Source organism: Vicugna pacos, chromosome 12 (genome assembly GCF_048564905.1).
Source record: "Vicugna pacos chromosome 12, VicPac4, whole genome shotgun sequence".
NCBI lineage: Eukaryota > Metazoa > Chordata > Mammalia > Artiodactyla > Camelidae > Vicugna > Vicugna pacos.
This window is the reverse complement of record NC_132998.1, coordinates 51,382,253-51,407,533: the sequence shown is the minus strand read 5'-3', so window position 1 is coordinate 51,407,533 and position 25,281 is coordinate 51,382,253. Positions and strand designations below refer to the sequence as shown.

General features: G+C 35.3%; 1 protein-coding gene across 1 annotated transcript in view; it reads left to right on the top strand.

Moving 5' to 3' along the window:
* TRHDE (thyrotropin releasing hormone degrading enzyme) overlaps nucleotides 1-25,281 on the top strand; it is a 331,308-nt gene that overhangs the window by 253,012 nt on the left and 53,015 nt on the right. Inside the window, exons 10-12 of the mRNA XM_072973927.1 lie at nucleotides 5,131-5,219; nucleotides 11,627-11,760; nucleotides 11,860-11,915. Coding sequence (XP_072830028.1) covers nucleotides 5,131-5,219; nucleotides 11,627-11,760; nucleotides 11,860-11,915 — 279 coding nt within the window. The remainder of the gene's footprint in view (nucleotides 1-5,130; nucleotides 5,220-11,626; nucleotides 11,761-11,859; nucleotides 11,916-25,281) is intronic.

Here is a 25,281-nt window from a genome sequence, read left to right as displayed (position 1 = left end):
AAAAAAATTGCTATCATTTTTGATGTTTCACTTTGCATTTTTAACATTTTTAAAAGCATTGGTAACAGAATTATGAAATGCACGTGAGATAGGGTTTTCATTTCTTTATTTACATGTGGTATTTTCATTTTGAGTCCTCTTTTATTCCCATTTCCAGATAGTTTGACTATCAAGGTTATTTTGTTTGAGAAGAGAATTTAAATTTAACTTAAATTTAAATTATCATGGTCATTTACAAAAATAATGTGTGGTTTTTTTTTTTTTTACTTTTCCCTGTAAATGTTGAATTAAATTCAAGAAAGTTAATGCTTTGAAGTGAATTAAGACTGGTTTTGAGATTTATGAAATAGATGAGAACAGAAAGTAACAATCCAGAAAGATGAGTTAAAACAAATAAAACCCCACAGACTGAATCTTCTGAGCCAAAGGAACTCAAGCTAGGTCCGCTTTAAAATGGTCTGGGTGTCAGTGCCACTTACCATCAATGTATGTCCTCTTCCTTCACTTGTAGTGTTTGAAAACCACTAAACAGGCAACATATATGGAATTTGATTTATTGTTACTTTAACTTTCTTTTGAAACTTTTATTTAATTACTGAAAAGTCAGCAACGGTGTTTCTTTTCTATCTCGTGTTTTCCTACTGTTTGGTGCTTTATTAAAGCTGAGCCAGGGAAAGATAGTAGAACTTAAATCATTCCATTTTAGTTTTTCAAAAGTAGCCTGGTAAGAGGTAGGGAGGCGGGGACAGGGGGATGGAGGGTAAAGGCAGTAAATAAAATGAGGTGTTGGATTAGGCTGGTCATGCTGTCTCCCTTTACTTTGGAATATGAGGAATCAGGTTTTATCATCCACCAGAATGTAGATGTGAAGGACGCATCCAGCTTTCTTCGTTATCTCTAAGAGGAATGGAAATCATCCCAAGAAGGCTAACTCCAAGGCAGGCTATAGGTAGACGTGACTAAGAAATTCATAAACATTTTCTAATAACTAAATTTGGAACCCACTTAAGGAAGCATTGTCTTCAGTCTCCTGCTCAGTGCATAGAATGGCCTTTAACAAAATGCCCTTTAAATCCAACGGTTTGGACTCACGGAATATGGTATTATCCCGCTCCGCTGTCAGGGGCTGACTGTCAGCCCTTCCTCACCCAGCCTGGATTCCCCACAGCTGCCAAACGCTGCTTCTGACCACCCACTTTGGTCTCAGGTTAAACCTGCTTAGACACCAACCCTGGCCTTGCCAGAAAGTACATGAAAACTTCCTGACTGTGGCGAAGTTAGAGAGATTCAGGCCGTGCCTTTCAGAGTGATCTGCCTGACATCAATATCACTGATGCAGAAAAACATAAAGGACACGCAGATGACAGAACAAATTCTGAACAAAAATACTCTGTCAGCCTATAGCATGCATCAGATGTATCCGCCATGAAGTCTGGCTCTTTAAAGGAAGAATTTCTCCCAGGCTGTGTAGGACTATGTCACATCTACAGAGCTTTGCTTTTGCTGGAGTTCTAAAATCATTGTTTGGGTGATTTTTGAGCCCTGAAAACTTGGCATAGAAAATCTTAAGAGTGAGTTAATGCATGGCATCCTTCCAATGTCAAAATTCATCTTCTACCTTATTTTGAAAGAATAGCACTTGCAGTTGAAATTTTAGCATTCAATTTTATATTCTTGATCATTCAATTCACTATGACTTTGTGGTCAAAGCTTCAGTACCACTTCCACCTGCCCTTTGTCTGAGCCTGCTTAGTTCTTTATCATGTGATGCAAACAGTTGATGCTTTAAAACACAGAGGCCATTTATGCCAGAAATCCCATGAATTGTGGGTATTTTCTCTGACAGTATAGTCAATTCTTTATCTTTAATTTTGTAAAAGACTTTAGACTATGACTGCAACATGCCTAGAACATTTTTGAGGTGTACCATAGTAATGTTTTTCACATGTAGTAGCTGCGTTACAGCAGAGAAAGGAAAGGTCTTTATATAATAATTGTACATGCTTACTTGATATGTGAAAGTGAATAAAATATTTGCTAGAATTTTAGTATTTGGAAAGTTGTGGATTTATTTACGTAGCTGTTTTTTCTTTATGAAGTTAATACATTATAAAGTTTAGTAATGTCTCCTCCTACATTGAAGGAGATTCTCAGGGTCCTGTGCTACAGAGAATTACATTTATCTCCTTTTGTTTTTGGTCAATGACAGTAACCTCTGAGCAATTTTCATGGAATCTACATGAATGCTTCGCCAATATTGGTACCATTTAAAGAGTTTTTTTCACTCGAGCTAAAATAAGCACCTATTCTTTTCTATCTCATCATAATCATTAGAATAAACATTGCTTTATTACAAAAAATGTGACCTCCCGATGAAGACTATTTAAGAAAACAAAACTCTCGAGGGTCTTTTGAAATGCATTTTTTGTTTTTTGGGTTTTTTTTTTTTGCTTAAAATAAGATACTACTAAAATTTGAGTTAAACTTAAGGGGCTAGGGCACAATCTGATTTTACGAGTTCCTTTTACTAGTCTGTTTTTAAATATAACCTGCTGTGGTCTTAGGTTTTTTTACAGCACACCTCACAGAGCTTTTCACCCACGATGTTTAGGGTCTTCTAGCCTTTTAAGTTGTAATCATAAAGCAACATAATTGCCATGCTCTGTTTGATTTTAAAATGAAAAGATGAAAAGACTACATACGTATTATTTGGAAAGTTATGAAAAATAGCATATAGTATTAATAGTATAGCAATTCAGAAATGAATACAAACTTCAGATCTGCTTGTTAATTTATAATTTTTATTTTGTGTGTGTGTGTGTGTATGTATGAATGTACACACACACACACGGACATGTAGAATCGAGTGCAAAGTCATTCTGAGGAAAAATATAGAAGGCTATTTTTAAAAATTTTACAAAATGCCCCAATTTATATCCCAATATCTTAAAGTTAACCTTTTTTTTTTTTGCATCTGATATTGCTATACCATGAAATGTTTGCCACTTAGGACGTTTCCAGTTTACGAATTCCAGTTTAGGAATGGACTGTCAACAACAGGCAGGTATAGGAATCTCTTTTTTCTGGGCTTTGGAGACTTTTGCTAAAACTCAAATATCAAAACATATCAATTTGTATTACAATGTCTAGTTTCATTATTTAGAAGACTACAGCTTAAATAAATGTAAAATTATGTTTGTTTACATTAGGGGCAAATAATATTTCACATTTTATGATCATGCTATAAAAAGACACATTTATCCTGGAAGAGTTTTAAACATTTTAGTTTTGTATATTTCTTACCTTTTAACAGATACTTAATTGTACTAGAAAGTCAAATTCACAAAAATAAACCTCTGTCTTATGTATTGATTGATATATTTTTTTTTTGACTTCAATGCAATCGCATTCGATTTATTTCAACAGCCAATTTCTGGAGTGCCTTTCATTTCCAGGCCTTTGCGAGATCTTAGGTACACAAGAATGAGTTCACAGTTTAATTTGAGAATCAGATAGAGAGTCAGGCACAGTTGTTGCTCAACTGATTATTTCAATTAATCAAAAAGAAAATGTCTATTTTTTTAGAGCATGGCTGTTGAGTATATACATATATATAAATTCTCTGTCTTCCTCACAGTAAGTCCATTATTAAATATTCGTGAAATATTCTTGGTATCATATTACGAGCTTGGAGGTAATTGCTAAAGAGCTTACATAAGATGTGTTCACCAATGTCTACCCCACAGACACACCTGTTTGGCTGCTGTAGGTGGTTTATTTCCTCACCAGCGTGTGCAGTTCATTGCAGCATAGCATAAGGTCCCCACATAGCTGGTACTCAAAGATACATCTCTGATTAAGTACAGCCGTATACTCTTAAGATTCAGAATCTTAAACATACTATTTTAACTTTCCATGTTGGAGATAGCACTTGGTATAAAACTAAGAATTTCTTCCAATCTTCCTTTTGGGTTTTTTATTATTACTAAATTCTGTTTATTGTGACTGGGAAACATGAAATGATAAAATGATCAAATTCCATATGACAGATTTGGAGATGTCCTCCCCTCTGACCTCACCAAAGGAAAAACAGAATGTTCATTTCTATTTTTCGGTCTACAACCCAGACATTGTTCCCTGAAAAATTCTTAATTCTTCCTTCACTCTGACAGTTATGGAGTTCATATGGCATCCCTTTTTACATTTTTTCAAATCAAAAATATTTTTCACATACTGCGCATTGTTGGCTGTTCCTGTTGCTAATGGTGTAAAGATGGGTCAACATAATCTGGCTGCATTTTATGGAAACAAAATGTAGTCATTGGATTTTATTGTAAGATGATCCAGCTTATCTCTGGCAACTCATTTGAGACTAGATTGATATTACTTCATGTACAAGTTTAGGCCTCGAATTTTAAATCCTATAAAAGTCTAATTCTAGAAAATGCTTCTCCTTGATAACCGAGACTCATGACAGATCCCTGCCCATTGGTGGATGGTTTCACACATCAGGTTGGAAATTCCATTTCAGAAAACAAAGCATTAAGTGTGTCTCACTGTGTTCTTTGTGTTGATCTGGATTTGGGGGGCTCTGGTTAGTTTTGCTTTTTGTTTCTGCCTTGTTGACTAACTTTAGGTGTGCTGCATTAACCTTTCTATAAATACTGCAGAAGTGTTTCTTAAGAACAGTTAGACAAATAAGTAAGGAGCATGTTGAAATGCAAATGCATGAAACCACTGAAATGTGCATTAATCTAATATAGAATCAAGTAGAAAGGAGTTATTTTGAGACTTTAATCAATAGATGGTAGTGGCTCAGATTTATAGATTTTAGTAACTTTTTATTCCTAATGCAAAATGTAAATCTCCTTTTTTTCCCCTCAAGATAAATTGTTTTGTTGGTAGTCCCCCTTTTGTATTGAAATTAAAACTCTTAGAGACCAGGTCTGCTTAGTGACATTGAACTAGTTAATTCATCTTCTTGACTTATTCGCTGACATTTATGACTGGGGAATTTAAAAAATTCTTCTAAAGAGAATAATAAAAATCACCCGGAAGGTGGATGGGAAATGGAATTTGTTAATTCGTTATAACCATTTTTATTCTCAAAGTTTCTCTTTTATTTTGCAGTTACCTGTGGCAGATTCCATTAACTATTGTGGTAGGAAATAGAAGCCATGTGTCTTCAGAAGCAATTATTTGGGTGTCCAACAAATCAGGTAAAATATATATTCTCCTCCGAGGAACTATTTGGGTCCAGGTACTTGTTTAGCAACTTACGCTTTGGTTTCAGCTGTTATAAAAATGTGAATAAAGACAAATTACAAAGAGAATATAGAAGAATCACTTCTATAAAGTTAAACTATCATAGTATAGTTTCTACATAGTCTGATTTCAGTCTGCTGGTACAATTGTTAAATTTATTTGTGTCTTGTATGGTAAAGAGAAAATTTGAACCTAAGAGTTTGTAGCACCAATTTTAACTGCTTTAAATTGTATCATGTAATAATTCCCAAGTGTGATTAAATTATAATCATAACTGCCAGTACAACAGTATGCCAGATACTGAAACTCAGGCCACACTTTTAATTCTGTTTTCCGGCTATCTTCTCTTTACCAGACTGGCTGTTTAAAGAATGGGCGAGGCAATATTCTCCATTGAATTAGATAATTATTAGGCCAGAAGGGAGAGGCCTTGGTGGGTTATCAAACCATCCCTTGGGCAGGGTTAACGCTCAAGGAGCAGAGAAAGATGAGATTCTATTCTGTTTCTAAGTATCTTCAAATAAGGTAGTGACCTATTTCGATTCACTGTCAGAAAGCTATTTCTTGAATCCAATCTTCATGCTACAGTGTGGAACAGGTCTCCCTTATTTCTGTTTTCCTTTGAATTGAAGAAAAAAGCTAATTATCATCTTTTATGTAACGTTTCATTTAGATTTAAATAGTCAAGTATGTCCACATTTTGTTTTTCCTACTCTTTTCTAACATTGTGCTAATTGATGTCTTCTTGCTGTTTTGTGAGCATCATTTTAAACAGCCACTGATCTTTTTTTGAAATAACGTGAGGTATAAATAAATAACAAAAGTATTATTTCTTCCCCTCAGTCTTGCTATTAAGGGAGATACAGGTGCTCCAAATACATACACACATAAGAAGAAGTTCTTACAGCAGAATCTAGTCTTACCAGAAATATAAACTCCTGTTTTTTGTAAAAAAGTTGATTTTTTATTTAAATTTTCATTGTATTTTATTGTATTTTTTGTAATTTTATTGTATTTTTAACATATGATTACATATTATAAAAATATGTGCTTTCATTTATACACATGAAGTATAAAACATTCACATGTAATGTAGCGATACATTGACATGCTTACTTTAAGATGTGTTGCTGTTTCTCCTTTTAAATTGCTTATTATAATCCATTCCTTTCATTTCTTCGAGGTAGTATTTATATCATAATTCGAAATTCACACTGACTGTATTATTTGTCTTTATACTTCTCTTTTACCTCCACATAGTTGTTTTATTTATCTATATAATTTATTATGAAATGAAGAGCAAGAGCAATGAGTTGTTATTGTAATGATCCCATTATTAGAATGAAGCCATCCCTCTGTGGGATTGCTAGGAACGTAACATAGAACAGTTTATAGGAATGGGAAATTGGAAGAGAGCAAAGATGCTGATCCAATGTTGGAATCAGCCCCAACGTCCACTTTTAGACCGTGCAGGGGTTCAGAGCAAGCCTGATTCTTCTTGGGTGCTTTCCCCACGTCCGTCTCCTCTAGTTCCCTTGTCTCTTCTATGCTGTCATTCATGGCGTCCTCTTACTTTACACAGAGCGTCTAGAACAGTATCATGGCTTTTCTTTTTCCCTTTTTTTAAGTGAAGCATAATTTGAATATAAGTTGATTCACAGTATTAAATTAGTTTCAGGTGTACAGCATAGCGATTTGGTATTTTTGGCAGATTATGCTTCATTACAGGTAATTGCTCTCACGGCTTTTCTTGACCAATAGCCGCAGGTTGTTTGTGAGAAGTTGTTCTTATTTATAGTCATTTGTTATTAATCAGAAATAATAACAGCACGCTATTGCAAACCATTTGTATGCCTAAGACGTCACCTATGGAAATACCTTGGTTGGTGTACACAGCTGCATAGTTTGTGCAGAGCGTCATTCTGGGAGCTGCTATTTACATGAACTATGATATTAACTCTACATTCCCTCACCCCAAAGTTGTGCGCGGTGCAGCCTACAGCGTGCTATGTGTCACTTTCTAGTCAATCATAGTAGAGTCTTCTGGTTGATAAAACATTGTCCCAGTTGAAATGTTAAGGCTTTTGTAGGGAATGCCCATACTGAGTAAATGTTTCTTGAAAACTTTATAAATATGTAACTCTGGAAGAAGTTTCCACGAGGGCCCTAAAAGAAAGGCAACTTTTCTATTTTCCCTGTTTAGTCGCATTCTAGATACATTTAGTTTTGTCTTGAACTCCTTCATTCTGATGACAAATAAAAAACTGACACCAGGCAAAGATTAGGGGCAAAAAAAAAGATTGCAAAATCTGTCTCCTTTTAGGTGTTGTTGCTTCTTTTTTTCAAAATATAGTCAACTAATATCAATGAAATATGTTTCTTCATAGAAGCAGTAAAAATATTCTAGTCAATTCTTATAAATATATGTAAAACTTTCAACCTTTTAATTATAACAATCAGATCAATGTTCTTGTAATTTTTCATTATCAGCAATATTGATTTGATGTCACATGATACTAAGGTCAAGCCATTGGTGAACAATATGAAGTATGAATTTGATTTGAATTATTATATACTCTTGACACTTCAATTTTTAAACCCTTCAGATGAGTATCTAATTAATTCCAAGTGAAGGTACAGATCATTTTAGTCTGAAAATAGTTTTAAAACCACTTTTTAAGTTATTGGAAACAGGTAGAAGGATTTGTCTCTTTTACTTATTTATTTTTAAATGGAGGTACTGGGGATTGAACCCAGGACCTCCTACATGCTAAGCATGCACTCTACCACTGAGCTCTGCCCTCTCCCAAGGACTCACCTCTTTTGTTTTTACTATGAAAATGCTGAGTATGCAGACATTTATAAATGCAGTAGCCTGTGTGTTGACTGGATGTTAATTCATGTGCAATGGAAGGGAATACATTTACTGCCAAATGTTAGGAAAGAAGAGACTCAAAATAGAAGGGAAATTGATGCTGACAATTAGAAGTAAACATTAAAAATAGCATAATACTTTCCTTAAGCATTGGCTCATATGAAACTCACAAACCTTTAAGGTGAGTATTAAAATTTTCCCCATGTTACAAATGAGGGAATTAAAGCTCGAGAAATAACTTGCTCATAGTATTTTAGGAGCATGATTTTTCTTTTCTAAAATTTATTTTCTCTAACACACACACACACACACATACATGTAAGATTTTAATACTTTAAAAGTTACTTTGCAGATCTGTCAGTTACTCAGCACTTTGCCATTGGACACACACACACACACACACACAGAGTTCTCTGGGTTCTCTGTAGTTTCCACAGAACATTAAATAATTTGTTATCTAATTTGATTCTCGCAAGAGTCCAGTGAGAAAATCAACAGGTGTCATACCTGAGTCTGTTTCACATTGTTAGCCTTGTTACCCTGATTGATTTTTTTGTTGTTTTAAATTTTGACTCTTCTGCAACCAGAGTAGTCAACATTGAGTAGAAAGATCTAATCTCCTTTCTCTTTTTATTCCCAAAGAAAGTAGAGAACATAAAAACATAGCATATTATAAAATGCCAGCTACTCTGTGCCTTGATAGAGTCTATGTCTTGTGCCATTTTACATTCTAAATACAAATTTTAATTGTTATTACTGACACCTGAAATATAGCTTCCATACTTTTTACTATGGTACTCATCATATACTGTACCTCATTAGGCCACTGGAAAAGAGCTCTTTAAAATTCATTGCCTGCCATTAGTTAATTTGGAGAACATTTTAGAGATATAATTAACTAGAATGAAAAAGATATTTAAAAATCTATTACAAAATCTTTCAGAGAATCATTCCTCCAAAGATTTCATTCATACCAAAGGCATAAAAATATTCATGAACAGTAACAACCTTCAGGTTTTAGTTATTAATTTAATAACAGCATACTTAAAAACAATAGATTCCTGCCTTTCTTTTTCTTCTCAGATGACATAGAAGGTGTAGGGATTGCTTTCCTGTATTAATTGGTCTCTATTCTGCCCATAATTTGTTAAATTCAGGGAGTTTAAAAACTAGAGCTGAGGGTGTCACGTGAAGTTAAGTCGTTCTGAGCTATCTAAAATGTCAGCTGAAGGTAATTTTAAAAAATAGATTTAATATCATAGGAGACCATGAGCATTTCAGTGCTGTAACAAGATAAATTATGTGTTCATATACTAAACTCAATGCTTAATATTGTAATTTCTTAAAAAAAAACTCACTTCTTAGATGATCAAACTTATTCTTAACCCAAGTGAATTCAAAAGTAATTTAAATATGTATTGTTATAAAAAATTTTATCATTCTTGAAGACAGAGTTATTAAAAAAGAAACAATATCATCAATATTTCAGTCTTAATTTTTTTTGGTAAAGGCAGACATGATTAATTAAAAGCTTTATGAGTTTCAGTTTTTAAAATGTCATATTTTAAAAAATTATTTGTTTTTATTTTTATATGTGCAAAATGGGATATTCTAAAGCACAGAAATTGTATGGATAAACCCATTAAATTTTTGAAAAAATATATAAATACAAAGTATCAGAAATTTGGGAAGCTATTAATATTTCAGAATTATATCTGTCAGATTACTTTTCCTTATTACCACAGATTTAGCTGGGTAAAAATCTCAAACTAAGAAAAATAACCCCTTCTTCCACTGAATTATAGGAATGGAAGGGACCCTAAATGCCGTTAGTTGGCCTTTAGGTTATAGGTAAGGACATTGAGAACAAAGAGACTCAATGGCCTAATTTCAGACATCACGTACAGGCCAAGTGGTACAAGGGTTCAGCTTTCCCACTCTTGCTCTAATCCTGGTCTCCCATGCTATTTCCTCCCTTTTCAAATCAATATAAGGATGTATTTTATTACAGTAAACGTGTTATACTATCTTGTATCAATAGAGTATAACGTGTAAGAAGGACATGGGAGGGAGGAGACCCGAGATGCACCATCTCCAGCTTGGCGGACGGTTCAGTTAACCTTTCTGAGCCTCGTTTCTGTATCTTTTCTAACAGATGAGCTTTATCAGAGTGCTGAAGAAGTGGACGTGCTATTTGAAACTTTAAAGATTAGATTTCGGTGTTCCGTATACGTTTATATTTAAGTATTTTTTTCCTGCACGTTTTTGAAAATTGGTAATATGTACCATGCATTGGATAAGTTGTCCCACCCTGTTCCAGACCAGAGCAATGAATAACCATGAATGATCATCCAGTCATTTTTGTGGCATAACCTTTTCCTATATGGTTTCCACTTGAGCGAGGGTACTCTGTAAATTCAGTGTTTCCAAAATAGAAATAAAACTTGTTTTGTAGTCTAATGTGTAAATAAAACTTGTTTTGCAGTCTGATGTGTAAATACTTTGATAAGAGAATGAGAATTAGAGACTGCGCCTCTTACTCAGAAATGACACAGATGGCTTCCCTGATGCATTTTCTGGCTTTGAGTCCTTGTGAACATTTGATAGACCGATGTGTGTGTGTGTAAAATATAAATTTTAAGTAAACTTCATACTTATGCAGCTTCTATGAAGCATGAGTCCTGAGGACATCAGCAACAAAGTGATTAGAACTGTAAACTGTGGTTGTGGGAAGTCAATAAAGGCTGACATTAGAAGTGACTGAGTTCTCCATCTGTACTGTATTTGAAGGGGTTAACATTGTACGTTGTAAGATTGCTTTTACTGGCTTCCTTTAATTGAATTAGCCAGAGAACATAATCAACTTAGCATTTTCCCAAAGTGATTCCAATAAGCAGAATTTATTATATTTGCTTTAATTATATGTAAAAATATTAGAGTCTAAAGCGAATGAGGTTTCTTTGCCCAGCATTATTGATGATGCTGGGAAGTCTGTTATTTATCAGTCCTTCCAAGGAAGAAGGTGAGAAATAACAGTGACTTTCAAATAGATGAACCCTATTGTTTTAACCACTTTCTTACTGAGTAAAATAAGTAGATTATGAATCTAAAGCCTCCTCTTATTCTAACCCCAGATACATACACAATCTCTACATATACGAGAAGCCAAACGAGTGCAGAAGTAGGTTTCTTGGTCACATTTATCTTCAGAAAGAAAATTGTGTATAGGTAATAAGCTTTTATCAAGAACAAATATGTTAATTATAAGAAAACAATTGAGTAATAACAAGTGATCCATTTGAAAGGTTCTCTAGCAAATTCTAGATATAGTGACTGATTAAAGAGTAGACTTCAATTAGAAATTTAGCATGGTGTCCTTTTTTAGTTTTTGGTGCTGTGATATCTGGTATTAAGAAAACTTACTTCATATCATGTTAACCCTTAATGTTTTAAATCTGTTTTACTCCCCCAAAATGCTGTTTTCAGAGCATCACAGAATAACTTCTTTGGACAAAGGAAGCTGGTTGCTGGGGAACATCAATCAAACAGGCTATTTTAGAGTCAACTATGATTTAAGGAATTGGAGATTATTAATTGATCAGTTAATCAGGAACCATGAGGTAAGCTGGATTTACTCGTCCAAGACAGGTTTTGACATGGGAACACCTGCCATTTTAATTCTAAGTGATTCCACTTTTTTATTCTGGTTGACCTCATAGGTTCTCTCTGTCAGTAACCGAGCAGGTCTAATCGACGATGCCTTCAGCCTCGCCAGGTATGTTTTCCTGTGGATATCCACAATAAAACTCATGCCCATCAAGCTTCCTCTGTTAAGCTAAATAATATGTATGTTTTAAAGAAGAACTCTTTTAAAAATAGTTTCTATCTCACGTTCTTTGTGTTTGGATATGAATTGTAATCCGTGTCCCAAACTCTTGATCAATAGTAGCCACGGGGCATTTCTGAGTCAGGGGAAGCTTGATCAATTTTCGCTGCAAGTTCAATTTAACACTCGAGATTAATAATCTCTTTCCAATTTCATTAATGAACTCTACAAAATGACCATTGTGCCATATTTAATTTTTGATGAAAAATACCTTCCAGCATCAGCAATTTTTTTTTCCTGACATATACTAGTCTATCTTTTTTTAATGTATTTTTGAATGTGATTCATTACGAAAAGCTTGTGCTGCAAGACAGAAATAAATATTCCACTGGGTAAAGCTGTTCTGGACAAAATATATATCAATCTTCTAGCAGAAGTTAGAGTAATAGTTGCAGAATTTTTCGTGCTATTTTCATAGTTAGATTTATAATGTTAAAGTTAGTTACTCTTTTGACTAGTCATTAAATAGTTATTCCTTTAAAATAATGTTGATCATAAACCCAAGCTATTTTACTCAATCTTGAGACTAAATAGTGAAATAAACTCAATCCTTTTAATATTTTGTATTGCCTCACACCCAAGGATAGTTTTAATTTTTTAAAATACATTTTTATTGAAGTATAGTCAGTCTACTATGTTGTGTCAATTTCTGGTGTACAGCACAATGCTTCAGTCCTATAGGAACTTACATATATTCTGTTTCATATTCTTTTTAACCATAAGTTGCTACAAGATAATGAATATGGTTCCCTGTGCTATACAGTATAAACTTATTTATCTATTTTATATATAGTAGTTAGTATCTGCAAATATAGTTTTAATTGTAATGATCTGATATTACTGGGAAAAATTTAGAAATAGTGCTACATGGGGTAATGATTAAGAAAGCTGTGAAGACTTTGAAGAAAGCAGGAGGGATGCCATGAAGATTATTTTGACATTGGAGTTTAGAGAGTGCAAAAAGCCAGTGAGAGAGTGTACTTAATGTAACACTGCATTGAGAAAGAAGCAGGAAAAAGAAAGCTATGTTGAGTTCCACAAGGAAAATTTGGGGAACTAGAAGAGAACTAGTTTATCAATAGCTAGTTAAACATAAGATTCCAGACACTGTTCTGTTTGACATGTAATTTGTTTAATTCTCACCACAACCTTATAATAGATATGTATTATTATTGCCATTATATACATGAGGAAATGGAGGCTCAGAGAGGTCAAGTAATTTGCCCAACATCACACAGCTAGTAACTGACAGAAACAGGGCTTTGTCCAAGTGGTCTGGCTATAGAACCATGCTGCACTTCATTTATATATGAAAAGAGCCAGGAGATCTAGAAGAATCAAGGGGCTTTAAAATGGTAGTTCGTGTGAATACTTACAGATTTGAAATGATGGTGAGAAAGCAAATAAGCAGTTGATATCCTAAAGACAGAAGGCTGATGGAAATTGAAAGGAAGGGATCTTTCTGTATGAAATGATAGAAGTTATTTTAATGAAATACTTCATTTAATTTCAGTGTAAAAAATTTTTTTTAATTAAGTTTCTTCTTGACTAACAGAAAACATAGCTTTCAGTTATAATTTTGGAAGCCTTAAACGTTTGAAGTAAATAATTTCATTATCATTTATACAAATTTGCCAGGAAAATAAGCAAATCTCTTTCAATATACATTAAATTGTTTTGCTCCTGATCATGAGATAATTTTCCTGTTAGCATGAAAGTAAATAAACACAAAACTAGATTTATTCGGTACTTGGAAATACCCTGTACTTAGGGTTAAGAGTTATTCATATTTCAGTGTATTCAGGTAAATGTTTCAAAGTTTTGCTACCAACCTGTATCAACTTTCTTTCAGTTTCCCAAACACATATCATGCTCTTTTTGGCTTATTTACAGATAACAAATAGTAGTGTGGCAAATATTTATCAAAATACATGTTCCAGGTACTGTACTGAGACTTCGGTGAATGGCCTTGTTCAGTTTTCTGAGTAAATCCATGGAGTAAGTGTGGTTACTATGGCCACGAGGTTTACTATGGCTGAAACATGGCGGGTGAGGGGGTTAAGTCACTTAGCTAAAGGTGCCTGGCTTCTAAGTGAGGGGTGGCGGGTGACATTCAACTCCAAACAATAGCACAGCCGCGCCTGTAACCTCAAGTCAGAGTGACTTTGCCCATTATATGAAATTCCTTCCCATTTCTCTTGTCTGTTGGGAATATGACTCATTTATAAAAATAAGTCTGAGGAGCTTTATTCCATTTTTTCCCTAATTTTTCATTATTATAATCAGGTCTACACAGAGCGTCCCTGAGCAATCTTTTGTCATACGTAAATGTATTTTTATAGGATTGATTCTTGAAGTGGAATTTTTGGTTTAAAGAGTATAAACATTTCGATAAATATTACAAATTGAATTCCAAAGGCTTGCCCAGTTGAACTCTTTATCAACTATGTATAAGGGAGTCTGATTCCCTCAAACCCTCCATGATAAAAAAAGAACATGCGTCTTTGGCATTTTTGACAGTATAGCAGCAAAAATAAATTTTTTGAAGTTGTTACAGAACTGGTTAACTTGTGCACCTTTTCCTATACATTTGCATTTTGCATTTTGTTTCTTCTGTGAATTGTTACCTGATTAAAAGAAAAAGAAAAAGAAAAATCTGATAGAAGATGGTTGAGGTATTTTTCCTACTCCATTTTCCTATGTCTTTTGGATATTTTGGGGTATTAATCCTTTTTGTTGTATACAATTTTACAGTATTTTCTCTCAGTACTATGTCTTTTATTTACTATTATTTATTTATTGTTTTACTTTGTGGTGTATTTCATAATCTCAGAGGCTTTTAATTTATATGTTAAGTTATCCCTTTTGTAGCATTCTGTTTCTCTGGTTCTGACTTCCATAGAAGATTTTCTTTATCTGAAGATTTTGAAAAAATCTTTCATTTTTTTCTTTGAAAGCTATTTTATTTTTGCATCTATCTCCTCAACCTTTCCTTATCTAATTAGTTTTTATTATAGAATGGAAGAGTGGTCTCATTTTTTTTAACAGTAATTCATTTATAACCAATTATTTTATCCCATTTGTTTAAAAGGCCTTTCTTAGTCACAGATTTGAAATGATATCTTTATCTTAATGCAAATGCTCATATCTTAGGAAATTGGTTCAATCCTGCTTAATTGGTCTCTGTTCTTTACAGCACTAGTACCATATCGCTCTAATTAGTTTAGCTTTATAGTATGTTGTGATTGATGACATTTTCTTTTGTTCTTGTTCAAAATCCTACATATTTTCTCTTAAGAAGAGATTTTAGAGTCAGTTTGACAAAGCCCATTAAAAAGTCCTGCTGTAGTTATGACTGAATATGCACTGGATTTATAAGTTAATTTTTAAGAATTAGCATCTTTTCAAATGTGGGCTTTCCAATACCAAAACACGTCATTTCTCCCTGTTTTTTTCAGGTCCCTAAATTAAGTGCTGTAATTGCATGTACATGGGTTCTGGTAATGCCATATCATTTCCTCATTTTTTGGTGGCATGCACTTCAATGGCCAATGGCACTGCTTCGGCACTGACCTGCTCTCATTTTCATTACTTGGAAATAAGGAATTCATTGATTGCCTTGCAAATATCATTGTGTTATGACTCGAACTTTGAAGTTAGTGACTAAAATGCCTCGCTTTGTTGTTGCTGTTTTTGGGCGTTCATGTTTGTTTTTGGTTTTGGAGAAACATTGCTAGAGTGGGAGATATAAAAATGAACAAGATGCATTTCTTGTTTTCAGTGAATGTATAGTCTAGCAGGGACCATACGGTATAGACAGTTAACTGTATTCAGTATGTAAGTGCTATGAATAAAATACTGCGAATGCATTGGGAGGTAAAGAATTAACGTAGTCTGGAAAGATGACGGAGGACAGCATACAGGAAATAACAGTAGAAGAATGGAAGTTTGTTATGGAGGCCCATGAAAGGTTTAAAAGTAAGAAGACAAGAGCAGGAAAAAGTGTGAACTAGAGGATGGACTTCGGGCAAGAGAACTGTTCCCACAACTGCTTATGCAGTAAACGGGTTAAAGAATAGATTTGAGGGGTGGAATTGTCAGCTGGATAATGTGAGAACTCTTATTGAAGTTATTTATTAGCTTAATATGTGGGAGAAACTGGAAATCTGGAAGATTTGCAGTAAGAAGTATAATGACCACTGGATTTGGACATTTAACGCTATTAACATGCTCTGAGTATGATGTTAAAGAGCTATAAAAGTGTGTGTCACTGGGTTGTGGACCTGTCTGATATTTCGCCTTAAAAAATAGTCAAAACACGTGAAAAAGACTTGGAACATTTGTTCATATCCAAAAGAGTCCCTGAGCTCAATCATCATCACTCTCATCATCATCATCACCCTTGCCCTGGGCAGTTACTGCACTCATTTACTCATTTAGTCACCAGTTTCCTGGAAAATTCAATTATGCAGAACACATGCCAATTCATTGCATTATTAATGCCATAATACATATTTTTAGCCTGAATAGCATATCTTTAAAAATTATATTTAGGCTATTCCACTAAGGACCCGATCACCTGAAAAGCCTTAACAAGAGTAGATTCTTACAATTTAGTTTGCACATGTTGTTACAAAATAAGATAGCAGTTATCGCTTTTAAAGTATTAGTGTTTTTTTAACAGCAAGCATAAGGACCTGGACCCGGAGGTGGCGAACGTCACACTGAGAAGTGCTCTGAGTGCTGGTGAGCAGTCATCAGTGGCACTTAATACATTTTTGATGACTGTGTAAGTTAAAAATTAATTAGTAAATACCTTTTTATCAACTTGTTTCAGAGTTTATAAATTCTGAGATATATTAGGAAAACTGGAAATTCAGTGAAAATATAATGGCTCATTAAGAAGCAGATTAGGAGCGTGCCCCAACCTTGCCCGTATACATGGGGTTCGTTTCTGAGCCCTACTTTCAGACCTGGTAACGGCACCGTTAAAATCGCCTTAACGATGTTTGCAAACTGAGTGGTGCTAATCTGCTCCATGCGGGACTTCTTCCATCGTGGTTTTTATTAGAAGTTCTTCTATAGCTTCTGGATGGCTGCCGTGTACCTTGGTGACAGTTTCTCCTGCAAAACACGTGTTCATCCTTTCTTCCCTCACTGTGGAAAATAGTAGCACGATGTGCCTAGAAAGTGACTGCAAACTGAATCGGGCTAGATGAAGAGAAGTAGCTTTTCCCACGCTGATGGCCGAATGTTTCGACTGTAACGTGCTGACCTTTTTGGGGGAAATGGAGAAGGAACGACTTAGAAACCTTTTATGTGAAATACCTTGGCAACTGGACATTTTGCCCTGATTTCCCCACTCTGTTATGGGCATAACAGGACTACTGCACTCCACCCCAACATTGCTGTGCTTAATCCAAAACCCAGTTAAGGATCCCGGATCCCTCTGACCTTCTCTACTGCTTTATAAATTCTGATTTCACAAGGGCTGTTTAGTTTCAGAATTCCTTCTTCAGTTCCTACCTTTAAAAAAAAAAAGGACTCTATAATCTCAGCATAAACATTTCTCTTCCTTAGTTGTACTTTATAATGGAATCATGAGAGTTATTAATAATAGAATCCTGGGAATACTGATTAAAGTGGATTTTATATTGTACTCAGTGGGCAGAGAAAGGATGATTCTTTAGCGGTTTATATTAGACTCATTTGGGAGAAATATCCATGCGTGATTGTGTTCTTATTTATCTTTTGTTAAGCCATCAGAACATGTGTGCAAAATGATTACAATTAAATATGTATGAAATCCTGAAAGTGATAAAATTGTTTATTGCAAAATAAGATTTATTGTTGGCTATATGCTTCCAATTTTCTGCCATTGACCAAAGGCTTTTGAAATTAGCTCATAGACATCCCCCTTTCAGCCCTTCTCACCAGGGCAGGGCTTTCCATGCTCTGAGCAGTGACTCATGGTGAGTCCATTCAGGAGCTTTGTGGCCATCCCCGGGAGGTCACAGTATTTCTCACGTCTGTGAAGCTGGGGATTTAATGATCTATTTGTCATTATCAGCTAAGGCTCCTCTTGAGATACACAAAAAAGTCACCTTGACGCCGTCTCATTTTATACCTTTCTGCATGCAATTACTTAAACATTCATCTCCAAAAGGCCTCTAAATTAGTCTTAAGTTTATGCAATGCTTTGTCACAGTAAATGTTAAAAATAGTTTGAAAGCATTTTCAGGGCATTTACTATAATGAGCTGGGAGTCTTCTGCTTTCTTTCTGTGATAACCCAGTAAAAGGCTAGATAGAGTATATCCCTGAATTTTCAAGCCACCCTGTTTCTGCAGGCGGACGCTCAAGGTTAGAGAATGAGGTAACGTGTTCCTTTGAGCTATATTTAGAAAGCTTTTGAGGGTGCAGTTACACACGTTGTCCTTGGGTAAGGATTTCGGGGGAGCTACCAGACATACCAGGTGCTTCTGAGAAGTACAAACCTCCTGAGGCATTAAGGGCAGGCCTGTGACTCTTGAGGACGGCGAACTCTCTTGGACACTGTTAAATTGTACTGCATTCATCCAAAAGCAAATTTGTCACCTTCCGGTGCCAAATCTGTGTTTCAGCTCTGTAGGTGAGAATGTTTTAATATTAATGTCTAATGTCTGAGAGTGCTGGCTGAGTAGAGAGTGAAAAAGAGGTATTTTGACATCTTTTTGTAGGTTTGATCCATTTTCATAGCAAGCGGCCTGCACCCTGGAGTTAACGAAAGTGCCGGTGATGTTTGCAGGTTAAGTGGATTTGCATAAGCCACTCTATTTTAAGAAGAAACAATCTAAATTTCCAAATGCAAGTACAAACTTGTTTGAATGAATGCATATCTGCTCTTTAACTTCTCACAAATGTTTAAGAAATTCATAATTGACATTGTAGTTAGTACCGTCTGGTCAAGTTTGACACAAAATTGTGATTCTTTTGATTTTCTAACTGTTTTGAAGCCTGAGATTTCATAAGAATTTCTCGAGGATCTCTCTCAACTTCCCAAGAATTTGAAATACCTTTCTGTTCACAAATAATTTACATTACTTAGGGGGAGCTTCCTCCAAAATGGTCACTTAAACTACCAATTTTATTTGAGTAGATATGTGTCATTTAGCATAAAACATAAAGACCTGAATACTCCTCTCAGCTTAGATGCCTGGGTCCTGGCCTGTGACGGTGTTATCTTAGTGTTTGTCCTGTCACGAATTTGACTTACCCATCGTGCTGCTTGTTGGAAATCGTCTGCCCCTTCGGGCGCAGTGATGCTTTGAGTATGAGCTGAGAGGCCACCTGCGATGTTTTATTAAAATTGCCTGTTCCCACGACTACCTAGAAATCTTCATTCCATGAAGCACTTCATGTGATTCTGACACCCCCAGCGATGTAAAATCCAGTGCTTTTGAGGCCCAGAGGGTATTTATGGCCTCAGTCTAGACAAGCAGGTGCTCCTTTGAAGCTGAAAGGCTTCAGAGTGAGCATCCTCAATAGCAGGGAGCCTGGTTTTGCTTTGAATCCTTGTGTCACGAGCTGATCATTCAACAATCAGGACATCAGGGATTCAGCTCTAAGTATCAAAACCCTTTTTTTAATCCTGTTATTAAGCATGTCACCATCTCAGACATGCCATCTGATAGCTGTAAACAAACCTCAGAATCTGGGTGCCTTAGAAATCTTCCCAAGCATGGAAAGCTACTGGAGGATTCTCATATAGTCGGGGGGCACGTATTAACTGTGCTTGTGCATCTTGAATTCTATGGTGTTTGGCAGTTTTGGCAGAATTTTCTTGCAAGCTATTCTGGCGTCTCAACCTGGAATAATTTGTAAACCTATTGATAATGCAGGTAGGCAGGAACAGTAGAGCTACCTGGAGCAAGTGCTAATTACGAGAAAAAGGCATCTTTAGCTTTTGTGGTTATTCTGTGATGCTCTTTGAAGGAATCAGAGACTTAGAAAGATGAAGGGAAGAAAAGAAAAGATAAGTAAATAGATTCTTTCAACAAGGAGTCATTGATAAGAAAGAAGAAAACAAGGAGTTTTGGGGTCGTCTCAAATCTGTGGAAACACTAAATGAATCCTCCGGCATTTAGCTGCTAATGTGAAAGCTCAATTTTCACTGCAAACTATGTATATGTAACCTGGCTCTCAAAAAAGCCTCCTTTCATTTTTATTATGATGAATTATAAGGAAATGTTTAAAATGAGGAGTATGTGAATATATAGGTATTAATGCAGGTTTTACATTGATTACTTACTGCTTTATGTCATCTTGTGACAATATTTCCCACCTTGGCACAGAGATTCAGAGGGGCCTTTCTGATAACAGTCTTTCTTAACCACCATGCTAACCAATCAGTGATAAAGAACCGCTCATATTTTTCTCCCAGAACTCACAAAAATCTATTCTGGCCTTCAGTAGTTACTGACCTAAGGTAGCAATGCTATCTTAATAAGGACACAAGAATAAAGATGATGGAAAATAGGTATTTTACACTCGTTTCTAGTTACCATGAAAATGTAGAAGATTCCATTTTTATATCTGAGGAGACAATCGTTTGGGGAAGAAGGGAGGAGAAAGGAAATTTAGCTCCAGCATTTTGTACAGTGAAGGCGAGTGATTAATTCAAGATAACACGCGCTTTTGCTTTATGTGGCCAATCTGAAAGCCTTGGGAGAGGACTTGAAATAAAGACGTTCTCCCTTGATGGCGTGCAATTTGAACTGTTCTGTGTGGAACGCTTCAGACGTCCTTGCGTGGAATGGAGCAGCAGTGAAGAGGCCTTCCCTCTTTGGGATGTAAGAAAACATCAGATTAGGAAAACCTGACCTGTTGCCACTGTGCCAAAGCCCGTTTCATGTTATTGAAAGATACAAGTGCAGGCCGACTCCAAAGCTAAGATGTAGCGCAGGGCCCAGTGGAATCAGACCACATTTGAATCGCAGATTGAGTTCTTCCTTCCTAAACTGGGAACGGCCAGCAGTGCAGTTGATTTGAGGCTCCAAAGGGAGGGAGGCACAGGTTTCAGCTGCTTCACCTAATTAGGAAGAGGATTAAACGGAAGTTCAGTATCCCCTCTCCGGGTCACCAGGTGGTAGTGCTAACCAAAGGGAGAAAAAGAGTTTTAATATGAAAGATGATGTTAGTCTGAGCTGTCCAAGTGTGACGATTTCAAGTGAGGCTAACAGACCCCGGAGAGAATAATGATTGAGTATCAGAGAGTTTAATGTGGATGCTAACTTACACACACTCTAAATTAGCAGAGGGTTCTTGGGAATGCTGTCAGAAACGCCAAAACAGAAAGAACTCCAGGTGAGAATTACTTGGTTTTGCATTCCCCGTGCGCGGATGCATTTGGAAGTTAATTGCATAAGCTAGGGGCAGATCATGAGTTTATGGAAGGAAATGTTACTTCTCCTTTTTCAACGGATAGTGAGACTAACATTATTACAGAAATACAGTTACTCTGCGAAGCAATTAGGCCCCTTGCCCTACAGCTTACCATAGTTTTACATTTCCACCTTCGTGAAGTTTCCTATTTCCATTTTTTAAGATGTTACTGCATTCTGTTGAATTTTGACATTGATAGACTGTCAGTTATCTGGTAGAGTGTGAAGAGTTGAGAAATCCACACGAAAATTTGTGTTTCAATAAATGTGAAAGTAATATGTACGGTATTTCAATAAATTATATATACAGTGTAAACATTAATGAGTTTGTTGGCAAATGGATTGGTGATGGATACATGGATTGAAAGGTAGGTGGATAACAGCCATAATACTTACTTCATGCTATGATGAAATCATTCTATTTGGCCTCAGAAAGATTATTTTGTCATGCTGGCTTTTCATATGAGAAAAATAGCACAGAATTTTTAAAATTCAAGAATCGTAGCTGATGCTGAGTTAGAATAAATTCAAGTGATTTTCTTAGTAAAGAAAGATATTGCTGAGATAAAATATTTTATAAACATGAATTACATACAAAATAATTATTTCATGCAACAATAGAAAGTTACAAGTGTTTGGTGAAGACATTTTCAAATATTTATTTACTTCAGCGATACACCCAATTCAGAGTAAGGTAGAAACACATGTTCTTCATTTGTTAGTCTGTGTTTTATCATTGTAAAGATACATAGAAACTACTAGGAAAATCTTTCTATAGCTGTTTACCTGGTTTGTATGTCATCACTCAAAATCCATTTTTCATTCCAGAAAAGTTAATCAGTTTCTAAAGCATAGATACATGACATTAAAATGAACTGTGTGTTCTGATAAGTGATATGAGAACATTTCCCCAAGCAAAATGAGAAGAACGAAAAACGTCAGCGTTATCTTCTGGTTGTATAGTAACAGTTTTGTACGTCTGAAAATACATGGTGGGGGTTAAACATGTATGTAGACAGGGATGGAAGTGGTGATGCCAAATGGTCTATCCGCAATGTGGTGATTCCGTTCATTCAGCAAATATTTAATGAACACCTACTGTTTACCAGGCACTGTTACAGACACTAGAGTAAATGGCAGTGAACAAAAGAGCCAAGTTCTCTGCTTCCTAGAGTTTGTACTACAGTGGAGGGTGGTTTACAGTCGGATTATCAAGAAAATAAATATGTCAGATGGTGATACTTTTAGAGTAAATAAATAATGAAGCAAAAAGAATGGGAGTGTTGGAAGAAGGGCACAGAGAAGGAGTTTATTTTGAATATGGCAGTCAGGGAAGGTCTCACTTTTCAGTTGCTATTTGAGCAGTAACCTTAAAAAGGTAAATAAGGGGGCCACCTGGGAGAAGAGCATTCCAGACAGAGGAACAGCATCTGCAGAGGCCCTGAGGAGAATGTGCGTGGCATGTTTGAGGAAAAGCAAACAGGTGTCCATGGCTCTAATGGAGTGAGGGAGCAAGTAAGGGGCGTCGCCAGATGAGATGGGTTTGGGGGAGTACTGATCAGAGCACTGATCATATAAGGTCCCACAGGCTACTGCAGGAATTGGGGTTTTTATTCAGAGTGAGAGGGAAAGCCATTGTGATGGTTTTGAACAAAAGAGTGATGTGATCAGACATGTTTTTATAGAATCGCTGTGGCTGCTCTATGGAGAATATACTATGAGGGAGCCAGGGTGGAAGCAGGGACCCCAGATTGGAGGGCAGTTAAGACAAACTCTATTTAGTGAGATGTTGAGAACTATATTATGGCTGTTTGCCTGGAGAGGAGGAAGAGATGCCCCAGGGCACCTTGGCAGCCTCCTGAGTGGCAGAGGTTTACATACCAGAGGTACAGGACCATAGAGATGTTTTCCTGGAAAATAGTTACTCGTTAAGCAGTATTAGCAAGAAAAAATAGACATTTATGTCTTTTAAATATTTGGGGTGCTTCCAGCTTTTCTGTTAGGAATAATGCTGCTGTGAGTACTTGCATAAGCACCTTCATGAGGATGTGTGTTTTCCTTTCTCTTAGTAAACACCTACGAGCGGACTTGCTGGGTTGTCTGATAAGATTACTGTATTAGATACGACCCCAGTGTTTTCCAAAGTGGCTGGACCACTTTGCATTCCAACAAGCCATACGTGACAGTCCCATTTGCTTTGCATACTCACCAACACTTAGTGCCATCGGTCTTTTTAACATTAGCTGCTATGTTGTGTATAGACTGTATCTTCCTATGATTGATTTAATTTGCGCTTCTCTGATGGTCAAGGATGCCGAGAATCTTTTTGTGCACTTGTTTGTCATCTCTAGATCTTCTTTTGTAAAATATCTGTTCAACTCCTTTGTCAATTTTTTTTCTTCTGTCAATTTTTTAAAAAATGAAATTGTCTTATTGAAGTATAAGAATTCTATATATTGACTTTATATTCTGCAACCTTAAGTTTGCTTATTATTTCTTATAGTTTTTTAACAGTTTTCTTAGGGTTTTCTGCCAACATTGTAATGTCATCTTGAAATAGCAATGGTTTTGCTTCTTTCCTTTCAATCTTTATGCATTTTATTTCCCTATTTTAATAGTTTTGAAATGCTCTTTAGTGTTCTATTGTATGAGTTTATATGCCATAACTAACTTAAAATATTTGTATTATTAGAAATTTAGGATGTTTTCAAACTTTCACTTATGAATAATTCTAAAGACTATATATTTGTGCATGCAGTTTTTATTATTTATTTGTTGTTTACTAAGATTTATTTTTGAAACTTTGATTATTGAGCCTGTGGCTAAAGTCATTGAAACAGATTCTCAAATTGCCATTTAAGATGGGCAGATTTCTCTCAAGAATAATATGGGAGTGTTTTCTAGCATGGCTAATTTTAAAACTGATATTATTAATTTTACTTTTTATAATATTCTACTTTCTAGAGCAAAATAAGTTTAAGAAATAATTAGTTAAAAAATAATTACTCCCTCTTCCCCAATGTTTAGTTTAGAAAATTACAGTGGCGAAAATTATTGATTCTAGAACAAATATGAATATCAGTCCTAGCTCCAACAACAAAAAAATATAACCTTCAGCAAGTTACTCACTTTTATCCTTAGTTTTTTTTTTTTTGATTACAAGATGTGGGTTATCTACATCAGAGTTTTATTTTGAATATTAAATGAGACCATGTAATTAAAACATTCTCCATCGCCCTCAGCCCAATAAGTGCTTAATCAATGTTTTCTGTTATCATAAGACATTTTGTGACAGCCCAGGATCTGTCATGACATTCAAGGGACATTTTATATTGAGTTGAGAATTGAGGGCTAGAAAAGTAGTTGATCCAGGATATGCCATTTTTATCGTAGTTTCACCTCAATTTAAAACAAATTATTCAGGATTGATTTTACCAATGTGCCGAATTATAAAATGTATACCCAAGTTTTAATCTGAACCCATTTGATGGAACTGTCTGCTCAGTTTTCATCTTAGTCTTTCTCTATAACACACTCTTTCTTAGCTTTCTTTTGATAAGAAATATCATTGTAATCTAGAATACTTCTTCCAATAGACAGTATGTAATTTTAAATATGAAATTTGAATATTAGTCTTAAATTTAGTAGTTTTGATAATTAAATGGATAAAGGAGGAGAAAATATATCAGGATAAATGCAGCTTCACGATGTTGAGAACAAGGAATCTCTTAAAAACCACATTCACAGCAAAATTAATTTTTAATCAAATAGTGGTTGTTAGAAATACATGTATTTAATTTGTTCATTAAGTAAATGTTTATGAGGAATCTACAG